This window comes from Olea europaea, unplaced genomic scaffold (assembly GCF_002742605.1).
Source record: "Olea europaea var. sylvestris unplaced genomic scaffold, O_europaea_v1 scaffold532, whole genome shotgun sequence".
NCBI classification, from domain to species: Eukaryota; Viridiplantae; Streptophyta; class Magnoliopsida; order Lamiales; family Oleaceae; genus Olea; species Olea europaea.
The window spans coordinates 122,778-139,326 of NW_019263644.1; the positions used below are offsets into that span (position 1 = coordinate 122,778).

The 16,549-nt window shown below is 35.6% G+C and overlaps 1 protein-coding gene across 1 annotated transcript; it reads right to left on the reverse strand.

The window, feature by feature from the left end:
• Positions 1 to 2,780: 2,780 nt before the first annotated feature.
• Positions 2,781 to 16,494, reverse strand: LOC111388861 (carotenoid 9,10(9',10')-cleavage dioxygenase-like). Its single transcript, XM_023013673.1, has 9 exons — positions 16,333 to 16,494; positions 15,774 to 15,958; positions 13,470 to 13,541; positions 9,592 to 9,730; positions 7,892 to 8,009; positions 7,708 to 7,809; positions 7,205 to 7,456; positions 6,972 to 7,083; positions 2,781 to 3,161 (listed from the first exon to the last, which is right to left on the reverse strand). The coding sequence occupies exons 2-9, from the start codon at positions 15,951 to 15,953 to the stop codon at positions 3,132 to 3,134; spliced, it is 1,005 nt and encodes a 334-aa protein (XP_022869441.1). The 5' UTR covers positions 15,954 to 15,958; positions 16,333 to 16,494; the 3' UTR covers positions 2,781 to 3,131.
• Positions 16,495 to 16,549: the final 55 nt, after the last annotated feature.

Genomic DNA, 16,549 nt, shown 5'->3' on the forward strand with positions numbered 1-16,549 from the left:
GTAACCGCTACTTTTCGAGTGTGTACTGGGTAAACTCTCAAGCTGACGCAATAACCTGCAAACCACGCTAGCCCAATAAATCGCACTAGACAAACTCGGTGCAATAGATTCAACTTCATTTTAAATCTTACTACTGTGGGATGAAATAAAGAGCTTGTTTGAGCCTTTTTTTTTTTTTTTTCCTCAAGATGCATTTTGGAATGGTATTTTGATGGATAATGTGTGGATAAAAAATAAAGAAAATTTTAAAATTTTCTTGTAATATTATTTTATTGAAGAATTTGTGATTTAAAATCAGGATAAGAAAAATGTATTTTGAGAATAATGAAGACCAAACACGAGCATATATTATCTCGAATATGTTGCTCTCCTGATCGTCATTACAACACATTTTTACACCTTTAAATCTCTTTTTAAGAAGTGAGAAGATAGCAAACTCGTGAAAGGAGGGAGACTCTGGTAAAAGAAAGGAAATTTGAAAACTGCAGTCGGGCTCGGTTTTCTTTCTCTAATTTGACAAGTCAATGGGTCCGGTTTGTCAAACCTTTCGAACCCGATTTTGAAAGCTGAAACATTGGGGAAACCCTAAAATAATAGCATTGTACCTGTCTCTCCCCCCTCACTCTATCTCTCTCTCTCTCTCCTGCGTGCTTCAGAAATTTCTTTCTAGCACAAAAATAATTGTGTAATCCCTCTATCTATTTCTAATGTTCTTGTGTGATTGATTGTATCTTCCTAATTTGCTCAACAAGGCTCTATCAAGGTTTGTGCGATTGTAAAATTTGGATTCGTCATTCCTATTATTTCAGTCAATCTGGTTCTTTTTTCAGCTCTCCACGAACTTCGTTTTTGTATATCCCGTTGATGAAACATTTAGTAATCTGAAATTTTGCATAATTGGGGCTCCCTCTTGCCATCTTTGTCGTAGGAGGTTGAGGAACCATTATTTTTTATGCCAGGTAGAAAATAGGCATTTCTGAGGGATATGATCCATCCGACCCAATTTTTATTTATTTATTTATTTATTTATTTATTTTTTCGTTTTTAAGATTTTGATCAATTTGAGTTTTTTCAAATTATTGTATATATGATTTTCATAAATATTACAATTATTCTCTGGTTCTTTCCAGTTTGACAGAAAACAAAAATAGAAAATTGCGTTTGATATGCTGTTTTCAGTTTTGAATTTTGCAAAACACCGAAAATGTTATTTGATTTAGTATTTTTGAAAATAACATAAAACTCAAAAATCATTTTTTGTTGTGAAAAGAGAGAAAAAGAAAAGGGAATATAAAAAAGTCATTGACTTGTATATTTTATTGATAATCAAGATTCGTATTTCTAATATTTAAAATGAGAGTTACAATCAAAATGAATTAGAGTTTCTAACTTAGATAAGATTTATTTATGCAAGATGATAAGACTTTGTAATCATCAATATTTATTTTATGGTTTTACAACATTTTCAATGTTTTGATTGTTTTTAGTAAAAATTTTGAAAACACTCAAAACATGAAAAATAAACGATTGAATAAAAATTTATTTAAATAAAATTTTTAGGCTCCATTTGATATACGTTAATGTAAAAATGAGAATGAAAAATATAGTCGTTATGGACCCACACAAAAGATAAAAGTCAAATATGGTGACTTGATGCGATGAATAACGGTCATATTTTTCATTTTAATGGGCAAAAAATGATAAACAAACAAGGCTAAAATAAATTAATTTTTTTTTTTTTTAAATTTCAAACCAAATGTGTTTTTTTTTTTCCACTTTAAGATATAATGTTTTTAAAAAAATAACAAATTAAATGTATTTTTAGAAATCTTAAAGTAGATCCTCAGAAAAGAAAACTGAAAATAAACTCAAAAATGAAATTGAAACACAAACCAAATCGGCTCTTAAATTTATTTTTTTATTTTTTACTTAATTTTAATTTAGACAAGACATATATATTTTTACCTCTTAGTATAATTATTTTTACAAATCCGATTTTTCTTTCGAAAAGATAAATAAATAAATAAAACAAGCTTTGAATACCAACCTTGTTGCATCTTTTAGTACTGTAATTATAATACTTTAATTTTCTAAAATAATATAAATCTTAAGAGAATAAAAAAAAATCAAAATAGAAGAGAATGCTACTAAAGGCATAGTAGTTTTTATTAAATGATTCCAAAACTCATTTTTATTTGAAAGATTTTGGTCCTCAGCCTATGCAATTTCTTGATTTTGAATGCTCATGTAACAAAAATATTTATTTGACCATTATTGTTGAAATAATTATTATATCTTACTTTAAAATAAATAAAAATAAAAGTAAAGAGAAAAACACCTCTTTTATTTCGTGACTTTGCGTCCTAACATAACAAACCACGTTTATTTAGTATTTTTGTATTTATTTCTTTAGTAGTTTTACTGTGTGTTTTGAGAATTTTATTTATTTATTTAAATAATAGTAAGGGAATAATAATCATTTCAATTAAAAATAAACCTTCTGATTTCCATTGCGTAAGGATCAAAAGTCATAAAGTTACATAGGGATAGTAACATTCACACTAACTAAAAGGTAGGATTCATCATCCGTGGTTCATATTCTTAGTAAAAAATAATAATCAAATCGAGTTCTGGATTCCTTATGTCAATTTATGGACTAAGAAAGGATTTTTATCTTCAAAACTTGTTAGAAGGAATAGTGTAAGAGAAATCATAGAGAAATAATTGAATTTTCAAATACTTCAAAAATAACATGAGGTACTCGAAAATTGTCGAAGTAGTTCATCCTAACTTTCCCTAGTAGGAGGGATCATTTCCTATTTTCACTTAGATTTGTACACAATACATGCTCAACCAAATACAACACTAGTCAACCATTATTATAATACAATGTAACACCGAATACGAATATTACAATAATATACCGTAATCCACGTTATTACATGCCTCCACCGTAATAATATCAAGCTAGTACCGTTCACCCTAATATAGTATCATGTACCAAGCACGCATTGTTTTTTGGCACGGGTTTGCATAAACATTAACGATTAACTAAAAGTGAGGCTGTGGCTCTCAAAATTCACCTTCTTCTTGTGTTGTGAATAATTGTGATCATCAGAACATGTGACTATTCAAAGCTTTGCCTGTTCTTGAAGTTGGTCCTGTTACAAAGAAGTTAAATGAAAAGATACAAATAGAAAATGAAAGCTGTCATTGAATTATTTCTAGCACGCGAAATATGAATTTGTCACTCCGAATTTGAGAGAGAGAACCATGGTATCAAGTTATTGCTAAGAATACAGACGTAATTTGGAAGAAAGTCCTGAAAACTTATAACAAGAATCAAGGTAACTACCCAGCATAGATATTTGGTAAATGAAAATCTCACAAATTATGTAGCCACTTGGGACGACCTTAAGAGGGCACTCCTCTCAAGCGTAGTGCAAGTCGCCAACTTAGGCCATGGGCTTTCTTGATAGCTCATTGACCCGGTCATGGGCTTTCTTTGGTAGATTTCAGTTCTACTTACCACTACAGCTTGTCAAAATGTTAAAGAAAATACTATTCCAACCTTAAGTTCCAGAGATTTGCTTCATATAAACATGGCATATTCTTTCTGAATGCAGTAAGCCCGTATCTCCGGTTGATTAACATCTTACCATCTTAAAGTAGACAAGACAAACATGAATTACTTTATGTTTGTGGATACATCGATTAAGTAATTAACAGATATCCATTTATGCAAACATTCTACCTGCATGCAATCCTTCTGATAATGTATCATGAGAAACTGGTTCAAATATTATTATGAAAGAGGGGGACAAATGCACTATAAAGTCGCTAATTCTAACAGGCGCAACAACTCTATCACCCTAAGGTTGATAGCTCATTGACCCAGTCATGGGCTTTCTTTGGTAGATTTCAGTTCTACTTACCACTACAACTTGTCAAAATGTTAAAGAAAATACTATTCCAACCTTAAGTTCCAGAGATTTGCTTCATATAAACATGGCATATTCTTTCTGAATGCAGTAAGCCAGTATCTCCGGTTGATTAACACCTTACCATCTTAGAGTAGACAAAACAAACATGAATTACTTTATGTTTGTGGATACATCGATTAAGTAATTAACAGATGTCCATTTACTGCAAACGTTTTACCTGCATGCAATCCTTCTGATAATGTATCATGAGAAACTGGTTCAAATATTATTATGAAAGAGGGGGACAAATGCACTATAAAGTCGCTAATTCTAACAGGCGCAACAACTCTATCACCCTAAGGTTGATGGGATTACTTATGAGGATGCGCAGGATATGGAGAATCAGATTGTGAGATTTTATCAAAATCTCTATCGGGAAGACTTTGACTGGAGACTAAAGGTGGATGGACTGTACTTTTCATCTATCACGGAGGAGGATGCCAGCTGGTTAGAGAGACCATTTGCAGAAGATGAAATCAAGGATGTGGTTTTCAGTATGAATGAAGATAAGGCACTAGGACCGGATGGCTTCTCGTTCGCATTTTATAAGACTTGTTGGGAGGTGGTGGGACCGGACATTATAGATGTTATCACTTATTTTTTTGAGTACGGTAGGTTCCTGAGAAGTTCTAATGTCACATTTATTGTGCTGATTCCAAAGAAATCGGGAGCAGTTGACATTAAAGATTTTCGCCCTATTAGCTTAGTTAGTGGGTTGAACAAGATTATCGCGAAGATCCTTGCGAATAGATTGAAGGAGGTGCTGGGGAAAGTGGTGACTAAAAGTCAGAATGCTTTTGTGAAAGGAAGACAGATTTTGGATTTTGTGCTTATAGCGAATGAATGCGTCGACTCTCGATTGCGTCTGGGGGTGCCAGGAATGTTATGTAAACTTGATATTCAGAAGGCTTATGATCACGTGAACTGGGGGTTCCCTCTGTACATCCTCGAGCGATGTGGCTTTGGGGAAAAGTGGTGCAAGTGGATTCAATTTTGTATCTCCACCGTTTCATTCTCCGTTTTGGTCAATGGCAACTTGGAGGGTCATTTTCGAAGTAATAGAGGTTTAAGGCAAGGGGCTCTCCTATCTCCGTTGCTGTTTGTGATAGTTATGGAGGCAATTAGTAAGATGCTTGAGAGAACTGTGGAAGAATGATTGCTAAGGAGCTTTACGGTTGGACACTTATAGGTTTCCCATTTGCTATTTGTAGATGATACACTGATCCTCTGCGATGCAGATAATGAGCAGTTCAGGAACTTGCGTCGGCTACTTTTATTTTTTGAAGCGGTGTCGGGATTGAAGATTAATTTAAGGAAATCCGAGATCATTCCAGTGGGAGAGGTTGCTAACGTGGATGAGTTGGCCGATATATTGGGTTATAGGGTTGTGCAGTTGCCTGTGTCATACCTTGGGCTTACTTTAGGGGCAAGGTTTAAAAGTAAACATATCTGGAATGGAGTTGTTGAAAGGGTGGAGAAGAGGTTAGCGGGGTGGAAGCGCATGTACTTTTCGAAGGAAGGTCGCCTTACTCTCATTAAATCTACTCTGTCCATCTCCTGACTTATTTCTTGTCACTGTTTCCTATCCCTGGTACAGTGGCAAACAGATTAGAGAGGATTCAAAGAGAGTTTCTTTGGGAAGGGCTAGGGGAAGAGAGGAAATTTCATTTGGTTAATTGGGGTGTGGTTTGTTCTCCTGTTAGGATGGGGGGCCTTGGAGTGAGGAGCCTTGTTCTATTTAATAAGGCTTTATTTGGCAAGTGGTTGTGGCGATTTGGAGTAGAGAGGGAGAGTCTTTGGAGACAAATCATAGGAGCGAAGTTTGGTGTGATGGAAGGGGGTTGGTGCTCGATCGAGGGTCGTGAATCTTATGGGGTGAGTATGTGGAAGTATATCCGATGAGGATGGAATGACTTTCGGGAGAAATTGACTTATGTGACGAGGATTGACAATAGTATCAGATTTTGGGATGATTGTTGGTGTGGAGATCATCCGCTAAAGGCACGGTTTCCTTCTTTGCATCGCATTGCCTTGGAGTCTACCGCTATAGTGAATGATGTCCTAGCCATACATAATGGAAATTATAGTTGGAATATTGCCTTCGAGAGGGGTTTGCAGGATTTGGAACTGGATGATTATGCACTGCTTTTGACCTCCTTACACGAGGTGCATATTAAAGTGGGAGAGGATGATAGGAGCAAATGGAAGTCGGGGCGGGATGGTATTTACTCAGTCTGCACTTATTTTAGATCCATATTGGGATCGACGGAGAGTTCATTTCCTTGGAAGATGGTGTGACAATGTAAACTGCCTCCACGGGAGGCTTTCTTGTTATGGACGGTTTTGAGGAGGCAGACATTAACGGTGGATAATCTTCATAGAAAAGGTTTTTACGTTACCGAATGGTGTTATATGTGCAAGAGAGACGGAGAAACGAATGACCATTTGTTCCTCCATTGTGAAGGTGTCCGGTGGTTGTGGAACACTATTCTAACTTCCCAACATATGGATTGGGTGATGCCTAGGCGTATGGAGGATGTGTTGCGGGCATGGAGCAGAAAATTTCGAGATAAGGATAGTGGGCTTGTGTGGAACCTTTTTCCGGGATGCATTGTATGGTGTGTATGGAGAGAAAGAAACATCCGTTGTTTCGAAGACCAAGCAAAAACAACAGAGCAAATTAGAGAATGGTTTTATATGACTTTGTATACTTAGTTAAAGCTGCAGCCACAAATTATGTAGAAGAGCTACCAAACTTTATGTCGTTTCTTTCCTGTTTAAATTGATAATACACCCCTCATGTATTATCTACTAATAAAATTACTTGATTACGTATCAAAAAAAAAAAAAAAAAAAAAAAAAAAAAGAAACTGGTTCAAACATCTAGTCTATACGATTTGCATTCTAGCTTCGTTTATCTGTCGGTGTTTTTAACTAGAAGAATACACAAAAGGAAACAAAAAAGAAATAAAAATGGATAAAATTTACCTCTGTCACGAACAAAGCATGAAATCCGTATGGAACTCTCTTGGGCAATTCAACAATGGCAACAGGATCAGGTGACATCGTTTTTGCATCAATTATGCTCACTGCCGACTTTCTGTATATGTGATCAAATATGAGTAAGGGTAAGCATACTGCATTTGGATTTGCAATACAAGTCAAGAGTCCAAGCCAAAATGACCCCAAACAGTGTATCAGAGGGAGATAGAGACAAGTACCCAGTGTTCTCATCGTGTACAAAGAAAATCAAGTAGCCATCGTCTTCTTCAGATGTAGTACCAGGATGCCGGGGAACAAAGACAGCCTCTGAACCAAATCGTCCAGGTCCCAGATCAAAGATACCTTTAACATTTCCTCCAACTTCTAAGTTTTCTTTTCCAGTCTCTGGTTCTGCATGCAAATCGAACTTGATAATCCCAGTTACCTTGGCAATCTTGTCCAGTGTTGTTCCATATACGTATCGCTGTTTCCTAGATACATAAAGCAATTGTGATTATGCAGATATCATTATAATCTAAATATGACAAAAAAAATACAGGAAATAGAGATGGAATTTAGCTAAAAAGCAATAAGGATAACATCTATCATGACAGATGCAACTGAATTTATAGTGTCATTGACCCAAAATTGCTGAATATCATTGATTTTCATGTCCAGCTTCTCCACTGAAATCATTCAGATGCAAATTCCAAATCATTAACAAAGTTTATAAGACATTTACCTCGTAGTATAACTTTCGTTCACCCTTGGAAAATCTACAGCAGATACAGATAATTTTTTCTGTGAAGCCAGACCATTTTTGAGGTTGAACCTCATCTCATACCTGATAGACATAACTAGAATGAGAATTCATCTTTCAGAAATGAAATATTATAAAGACATCTATCAGCTTTGAGCTCTCCTACAGTTCGTTTTTGAGATTCTCAAGCTTTTCTTTAACGGCGCCATTAACCATATCAAGATCTGGATTCTCAATGCGACAAGTGATAAGAACAACTTCATCTCCTTCCTCCCAAGCATTTGCTGATAAAAATAATCGAAATATAAATACATGAAATGTGTGAGGACTGGTAACATCACAACTACGGCACAAGATTCTCATCATGATATACGGATAAAACTTGAGAAATGCAAGGAATGAACACAGGAGAAATCATGCGCTCGCTCGCTCTCTCTCTCTCTCTCTCTCACTCTCTCTCTCTCACACACAAACACACACACCCTCCCACCCCCTCCCACCAGTCATTGTTGTAAAAACAAGGTAAGAAGAATCATGTAAATGATAGAATCAGAGGATGAATATGCATGTAACTGCTTGGCTTCAGATATTATCTTTTAACACCTTTGTGCAATTGTATTGGTTCTTTTAATTTAATTTGCTTATGGACTCTGTGATAGCTGATTTAGAAAATAAATTTTATTGCCTTGCTACTATCATTCTTTACCTTTGAACTGAAAATGTTTAGTTTTATCTAAATTTAACAGTAGTTGCAACCAGTGAACACATTATAGATTATCATCCATTTCAGTGTTCAAAGCTGATTGATTAAATTTGCTGATCTAAAAAAGGAGTGGCATAGACTAATAGGTCATATGGGACAATGTAATATCATTTATATTTGAAAAAATATATCCTCTTGATGATGTGGAAAGTTCAGGATTCTATATTACTAGTGAATAAATTTGAAATAGATCGTGTAATCGCTCACCTTCTAGGCTGCTACAATCTTGTTCAAATATAGTTTCTTTGCATTTTGGTTATTTTCCATTTAAGATTTTTAAAAACTCAATCACCAAACTCTGAAAAAGGTGTCACTTTAGTCACTGAACCATTTTTTAACATTTATGGTCACCAAACTAACAAAGTTGTTTCAATTAGGTCAAGACCACATATCCTTCAGTCGACTTATTGGATTTGGGTGATGTGACCAATTACGAGACTCATAAAGATAACATAAATGACATCAGGGATAAAAATCAACCAAATTAATATCCAAAATTGCCTTTGATCTCTACATCGAATGAATAAAATGATAAATGAGAGAGTTTAAAACGTTTAAATAAGTGATGTTAAACAGAAATTGTGTGTAAAAATATTTTTTTAGATTATAAATATAATCCCACTAAGGCTATCTTCTAGATAAGGAACACTGTCAGACACCTTAACGAACCCATTAATTAACAAACGGATATGTGAAGACTGAAAAGCGACTAAACTAAAATAATGGTGACTATCTATGCCAAAAAAAAAAAAAAAGGTTTGATGACTAAAATGAGACCTTTGGAACGTTTAATGACCAAGAAGTTTTTAACTCAAAAGATTTTGATAGGTGCTGATTTGCTTCAACCGAAATTGTTTTCTCCTAGATAACAACATTGTCCTTCATGAGAAGATAAACAGTCCTGAGCAAAGCTAGAGCTCTATGTGAAATCCAAGCTAAAAAAAAAAAAACTACTGAGTGACTGACAATGTCATTATGTATTAACAAGTGAGCTTGTTCTAGTTCTTATGAAACTGATATTAGACCCTTGAAAGAGAAAAAAGTACAGGGAGCATTTTCATCTGTAAATTCTTTTAGGCATATACAAAAGCAAAGTTCCTCACCATTATGGAATATGAAGCAATTTGGAAGCTCAAACCATTTGATTAGGAGTTCATTTTTTGCATACCGCGGAAGTATGCCAAAACGAGCTTTCTGTGTAGCATCAAAGCTGAAAATAAACTTTTTATCCTTCACCATTTCCTGAAAATATGAAGATGGATAGTGAAGTATGATTATGATGAATGATTTGATCAACGAGTATCCTGGTAGGAAACCTATTTATGAGATGCCAAAAGATTCTAGGAAATGATGTTGATTTTCAAAAGTTCCAAAATCAGCAATAAGGGATCTCTTGACAGACCAAATAGAGTCAACTAGAAATTGACTTTTATGTTTATCTGAAATAGATTACAAGTCATAAAAGCTTTAAATACATTAGCAATAGTATTTTCTGTCAGTTATAGTAGTAGTACCACAACAGTAAAATTCTATTTAAAAGAAATAGATAGAAGTCACATAGAGTTTAGATAACAAACACTGATTACAATCAAGCCCAATGAGTTTTGAAAATGTTAAACATGTCAACCCTCCATCTGCTGTAGAATGTCTTGGTAAACTTTTGTGGTCAAATGGATAGTCTTATGCCTATCGTTTCACCACTTTATTTTTTTGAAAAAAAAAAAATGATATAAAATGATAATATTTAGTGGGAATTTTTCACCATTTAAGCCGTTTTTTGTGGGAATTAAAATTAAATTTTTAGTAGATTTTCATAAAAGTTAATAAAATGTGTAGTTAAAATGTGTGAGTTCCATAAAATATGGTTAAAATTAATTATTGATTTTGACTTAGATCCTTGATTTTAATCAAAACCACACTAAGTAACTACATAAATAAGAAACCGATTGTTTGACTGAAAAGTCAACTAAATCGTGGATAGAGGGAGTATTTGATTGACTTATATTGGAATTGAAAGGAAAAAATGAGATGAATGAGAAAAAAAGATGTATTCTATATTTCTGAATAATATTACGAGTCTCCTGTGCTCAATATATAGTACAATAGGGAATGACGGGAAAGGAATGTAATCTTCTAAATAAAGAAAAAAATAAAATAAGGAAAAAACAAAATTATTCCTAACTAAAAATGACAAAATATTCTAGTATCCCATAATTTTGGGATTTTGGGATTTCTTCACTCCCCCTCAAGTTTGATCATAGTTATTGATCATGTCCAACTTGCAAATACACTCATCAAAAGTTTGTCGATGTAGTCCTTTAGTGAAGATGTCCGCAGTCTGATCTTTGGTTGGAACGTATATCATACAAATAGTTCCATTTTCAACTTTCTCCTTCATGAAGTGTTTGTCCACTTCTACATGTTTAGTTCTGTCATGTTGAACTAGATTGAGAGATGTTGATAGCTGCTTTATTGTCGCAGTATAGTTTGATTGGGACTCTCACTGTGACTTGCAATTCTTCTAAAAGTTTCTTAATCCACAATCCTTCACATATTCCTTAGGTAGCTACTTTGAATTCCGCTTCAGCACTACTTCTAACTACTACATTATGTTTCTTACTTCTCCATGTTACCAGGTTTCCCCAAACAAAAGTACAATAGCCAGTAGCTGATCTTCTGTCTTCTATTGACCCAACCCAATCAGCATCAGTGAATACTTCTACTTCCTTCTTTCCATCTTTCTTAAAGAGAGGCCTTTTCCAGGAGAACCCTTAAGGTATTTTAGAATCTTATATACTGCCTCCAGATGAGCTTCCTTTGGTGAATGCATGTGTTTACTTACCACGCTAACTGCAAATGCAATGTCAGGTCTAGTGTGCAATAGGTAGATTAGTTTTCCAACTAATTGTTGATACCTATCTCTTTCAACAAGTTTTCCACTGTCATCTATTTTCTTGTCAGTCTCTATAGGAGTTTCGATTGGCTTGCATCCAAGCATACCAATTTCAGTTAGTAAGTCCAGAACATATTTTCGTTGTGAAACACTGATGCCCCTTTTTGATCTGGCTACTTCCATCCCCAAAAAATGTCTTGATCCCAAATCTTTCACTTCAAATTCAGTGCCTAGGCTTCTTTTTAGTCTTTCCATCTCAATTGTATTGTCTCGAGTAAGGATTATATCATCCACATATACAATCAGAATAGCTTTTGTCCCATCTTCAAATAATTTGAAAAACATAGTGTGATCTGACTATGCTTGTTGATATCCCTGATTTCTTAATACTCTTACAAATCTATCAAACCATGCTCGGGGTAACTGTTTGAGCCCATACAGTGATTTTTTCAATTTACATACCCTGTTGTCTCCATTTTCTGTATAAAAATCAGGTGGTAGTGTCATGAAGACTTCTTCCAAATTACCATTCAAGAATGCATTTTTTATGTCAAAGTTGTTGGAGTGGCCAATCCAAATTTGCTGCTAGAGATAGAAATACTCGAATTGTATTCAACTTTGCTACCGGTGCAAACGTTTCTGTATAATCTATATCATAGGTCTGAGTATACCCCTTTGCAACAAGACAAGCCTTGTACCTTTCGATTGTCCCATGTGCTTTGTATTTGACATTAAATACCCATTTACACCCTACGGGCTTCTTTCCTTTTGGTAGTTATCACATCAAATTTCGAATCTTGGAGATAAGGTTTTATAAGCTATGAATTTAGATATAGGGTGCATGGTACATGATCGAGTTTGTTTCCTGAGAGCAATAGGCAGGTTAATGTCAGAGGTTTTAGAGGTGGTTACCTGATCGTCTAGATCTATTATCGGTTCTGACTCTTTTTGTGCCTCGAGTGTAAGGTCTTCCTTTTACTTTGACTTTGGCTTCCTTGAGTAAACCAACATCTCTTTGTCACGTTGTTCTTCTGCAACCCCCCTCCCCCCGAGTTTAAATTGTCTCATTTAGAGGATTCAATAGGACAAGGTGGTTTCGTAGGTATAGTGGTTGGGATGGATTCAGATGCAGAGAGAGTAATTTCCGAGAACCGATCTTCACTTAATTTCTCCCCCTGAAGAGAAGGTTTTTGGAAATAAGGAGTTTTTTCGAAAAATGTGACGTCATAGCTGATGAATACATTGTTTGTGGTGGGATCATAGCATTCCCTTCTGTGTGGGTGAATAACCAATGAATACACACCTAAGTGCACGAGGGGCTAGTTTGTTTCAATGATGAGAGTGGATATGTACAAATGTTGTACACCCAAACACTCTTAAAGGTATGCTTGATTGTAGGGGAGATTCGAGATTGAGGATACGACTAGGCATTCGCTTTATAAGATAAGCTGATATTAAAATGGCATCCTCCAAAATTTTGTAGGCATTTTTGTAGTGAACATTAGGGCATGGGCAACCTCAAGTAAGTGTCTATTTTTACGTTCAGCAATCCCATTTTGTTGAGGGGTATCGTCGCAAGAACTTTGGTAGATTATCCCATTTTCTTGAAGGTAGTTATTTAGGGTATTGTTGAAATATTCAGTCTCGTTATCAGTGCGCAGAATTTGGATTGTGGTTTGAAATTAGGTCTTTACCATCAAGTGGAAATTTATAAACACTGACCGGACTTCAGTTTGTTCTTTTAACATATAGATCAAGCAAATTCGTGTATGGTCGTCGATAGATGTGACAAACCATTTTGTGTGGGTGCGATTAGGGATTCGTGAAGGTCCCCATACATCACTATAAATCATGGTAAATGATTTGGATGACTTGTATGTGGATTTCGGGAATGAGGAGCGATGGTGTTTTGCGAGTTGACACATTTCACACTGAATCTCTAAAGAACTTTATTCGAGAATATTGAAGAAAATACCTGTTTTAAGTATTGAAATTTGGATGCCCCATTCTATAATGCCATAAAAGAATGTCGCTATCCATGGGAATAAATGCAGAATCACAACTAGCAAATTTACATTGTTTACTCACATCCGTCTCGTCAAAGTAGTAAAGTCCCTCACATTCTTTAGCACTGCCAATCGTCTTCCCCGATAATAGATCCTGAAGGACATAATGAGAAGGGAAAAAATTAGCGGAACAATTTGAGTCTTTTGTCAATTGACTAATGGACAATAAGTTGCAGGACAGGTTTGGAATAGGAGAACATTGTTTAAAGTAATTGAGTTCGAGATGCGAATACTCTCTTTTCCAGCTATTGGAGAGAGTGAGCCATCTGCAATTTTGACTTTGAGATTCCCAGCACAAGGTGAATATGTAAAAAATAGGTTGTGGGAATCCGTCATATGGTCGGACGCGCCGGAATCAATAATCCATGGTACTCGGGAAAGGGATGCGGTAATACTAAGAGCTCTTAAGAAATTACCTCTGTGCACTAGTGAACTTGTCGGACCGGATGTTTGGAAATCAGAGAACATTTTATAGAGTTGTTCTAGCTGTTTGGGATTGAATGCACCCTTTGAAGTCGAGGTTTTTATCTCAGTGGAATTGACTGCAGATTGATAGGCGTTATTTTTAGAGTTCTGTCTCGGCTTCCAGTCTGCTGGTTTTCCATGTATATCTCAACACATATTTTCATCTTGACCAGTTTTACAGCAATGGTCACACCATGGGCGTCCATTTTGTTTTGGACCCGATCCAATTTTGATTCCTCCTCTAAAATTCTAGGTTGACCCGTTAGGCCCAACTGCCTTAGGCCCATTAAAATAAGTCTTCTTAGCATTGGTGACATTCCCATCTGGCCCAACTCCATTAGACCCATATATAGGCCCAATTCCATGTAAACTTGCTGGCCCATTTAAATTAATAGAGGTAAGGGCCGACATATCACTCCCAGCCGGCCCAATCTCCTTCTTCAGCATTATGAGTCGTCGGCTCTCCTCTCGCCTAACTTCGGCGAATACTTCACGTGGCGATGGTAATTGTCGACGACCCAGTATCCTTCCTCGCACATCGTCCAATTCTCGTTTCAATTCTGCTAGAAATTCATAAACCCATTCGTTTTCCAATTGTTTTTTGTACCGAGCGCTATCTTTGGAGCAGTCCCATTCCTCCTCGACACATAAATCCAATTCTTGCCACAGATTTGTCATTTCCATGTAATAATCTGTCACATCTCTTTCTCCTTGCTTCAATTGCCAAAGCTTGGTTTTAATTTCAAAAATTTGAGAGGAGTCTTCGGCGTCAGAGTACATTTCGCGGCCGCCTCCCATATATCTCGAGCAGTTGGCATGAAGAGGTAGGTTTTACCAATTGATGGTTTCATTGAGTTCACAAGCCATTCCATGACCATGGAATTTTTGGACTTCCATCTCTTCTGAAGATTCACGTCTATAGGCTGCTTCTCATCTCCAGTAAGATATCTTATTTTGCCCTTTCCTTCGACAATTAATTTAATTGACTATGTCTATTCCCTGTAGTTTCGCCCATGAAGTTTTTCCACCAAGAGTTGGAAGGAAGAATTATCCATTCCAAATGAATTCACGGTTGGAACGACTTCTGTTTCATCTGTAACAAACTCAGAATTTGCAAAGTATTGGCTTGTGTTTTCTGCCATTGACCTGCCTTGTTTAGGCTAGAGCCGTGGCTCTGATACCATATGAGATGAATGAGAAAAAAAGATGTATTCTATATTTCTCAATAATATTACAAGTCTCCTGTGCTCAATATATAGTACAATAGGGAATGACGGGAAAGGAATGTAATCTTCTAAATAAGGAAAAAAATAAAATAAGGGAAAAACAAAATTATTCCTAACTAAACATGACAAAATATTCTAGCATCCCATAATTTTTGGATTTTGGGATTTCTTCAGAAAATCGATCTGGAAATTGCCCATGAAGGCTCAAAAAAAAAAAAAAAAAACCACACTATGATGAGATCATGAAATCAACAACGCAACATGATAATCAGCAATACACTGGTGCTTTTTGCTTCTTCGATGCAGAAATTAGTTGGTGCTATTTTATGGAAGTTGATGACTTGATTCAGATGAAGGACAAGCGAATGTCATTAGGTTGATATATCCCTTTTAGCATGGAGAGGTGAAACACTTAGATCACTTTCTTTCAAGTGCATAGGTTACGTAGGCGGTGATATTTAGATGGGTGAAAGGGCCGAGAGAAACGTCAAGGAGACCCTTTTTGCACTCAGAAGATGTGATGCCCGATGAAGGTGCAAACTAATAACCAAGTATCATAAAGCATGCATTACGTACAAGTAATTAGTACAGACACTATAATCAGAGAAATAAATAATATTGTTGGACTACCATACCTTTGGCTTAAAGTATAACGGGAGGTCCATAAAAATTGCATAGTTTTCAGTAATTGCAAAATCATGCATCATGATTGGGCCTGATACTGTTATTGGAACTGGATCATTCATTGCTCCATCCTTCGATATAACTCTGTATGTTACATATGGTGGTGTATGTGAATAGCCAAAGGTAAACATTTCTCCTGCATGCAAAGTTTTTATAAGCACCTTGGAATTATGTTTTCATGTATTCATTCTGTTTTTCTTAGGATAGCAATCACAGATTATCTGACTGAAAATTGTCATAATTTGAACATAATCGATCAAAGCATATGCACTATTAAATTATCAGTTCATTTTAAATTGAATAAAGCCAACTTGGTAATCAAGAATGATGTGTATTCGAGCTGAAAGCAAAACTGTTGCTAGCTAAATAAAAAGTGAGCTGACTATTGCAGCTAGGTAAGGAAAGGCATAAACCAATAACCTGTATTGAATAGGTCAAGGTGTGTTTAATAGACATAAAATTAATTGAATGTCAAAATATCTGCTCTACTCACAGAAGCATGTCTCTTACCGGTGAATGGATCAACCTTAGGATGAGCAGTAAAAGAATGTGCCAGTCTTTTATCATAGTCCAGCAAGCCGATAGTTTGCAGATCTCCATCTTCCAAAACTTTAATGGCATCTGTACGAGAGAAGGAATATATTAAAACAAAAAAGAAATAATGAATACTAATCTGGGGTCTCTTTATAATGAAAGTAATCTCTCACATGGCTATCCACGAGATGTA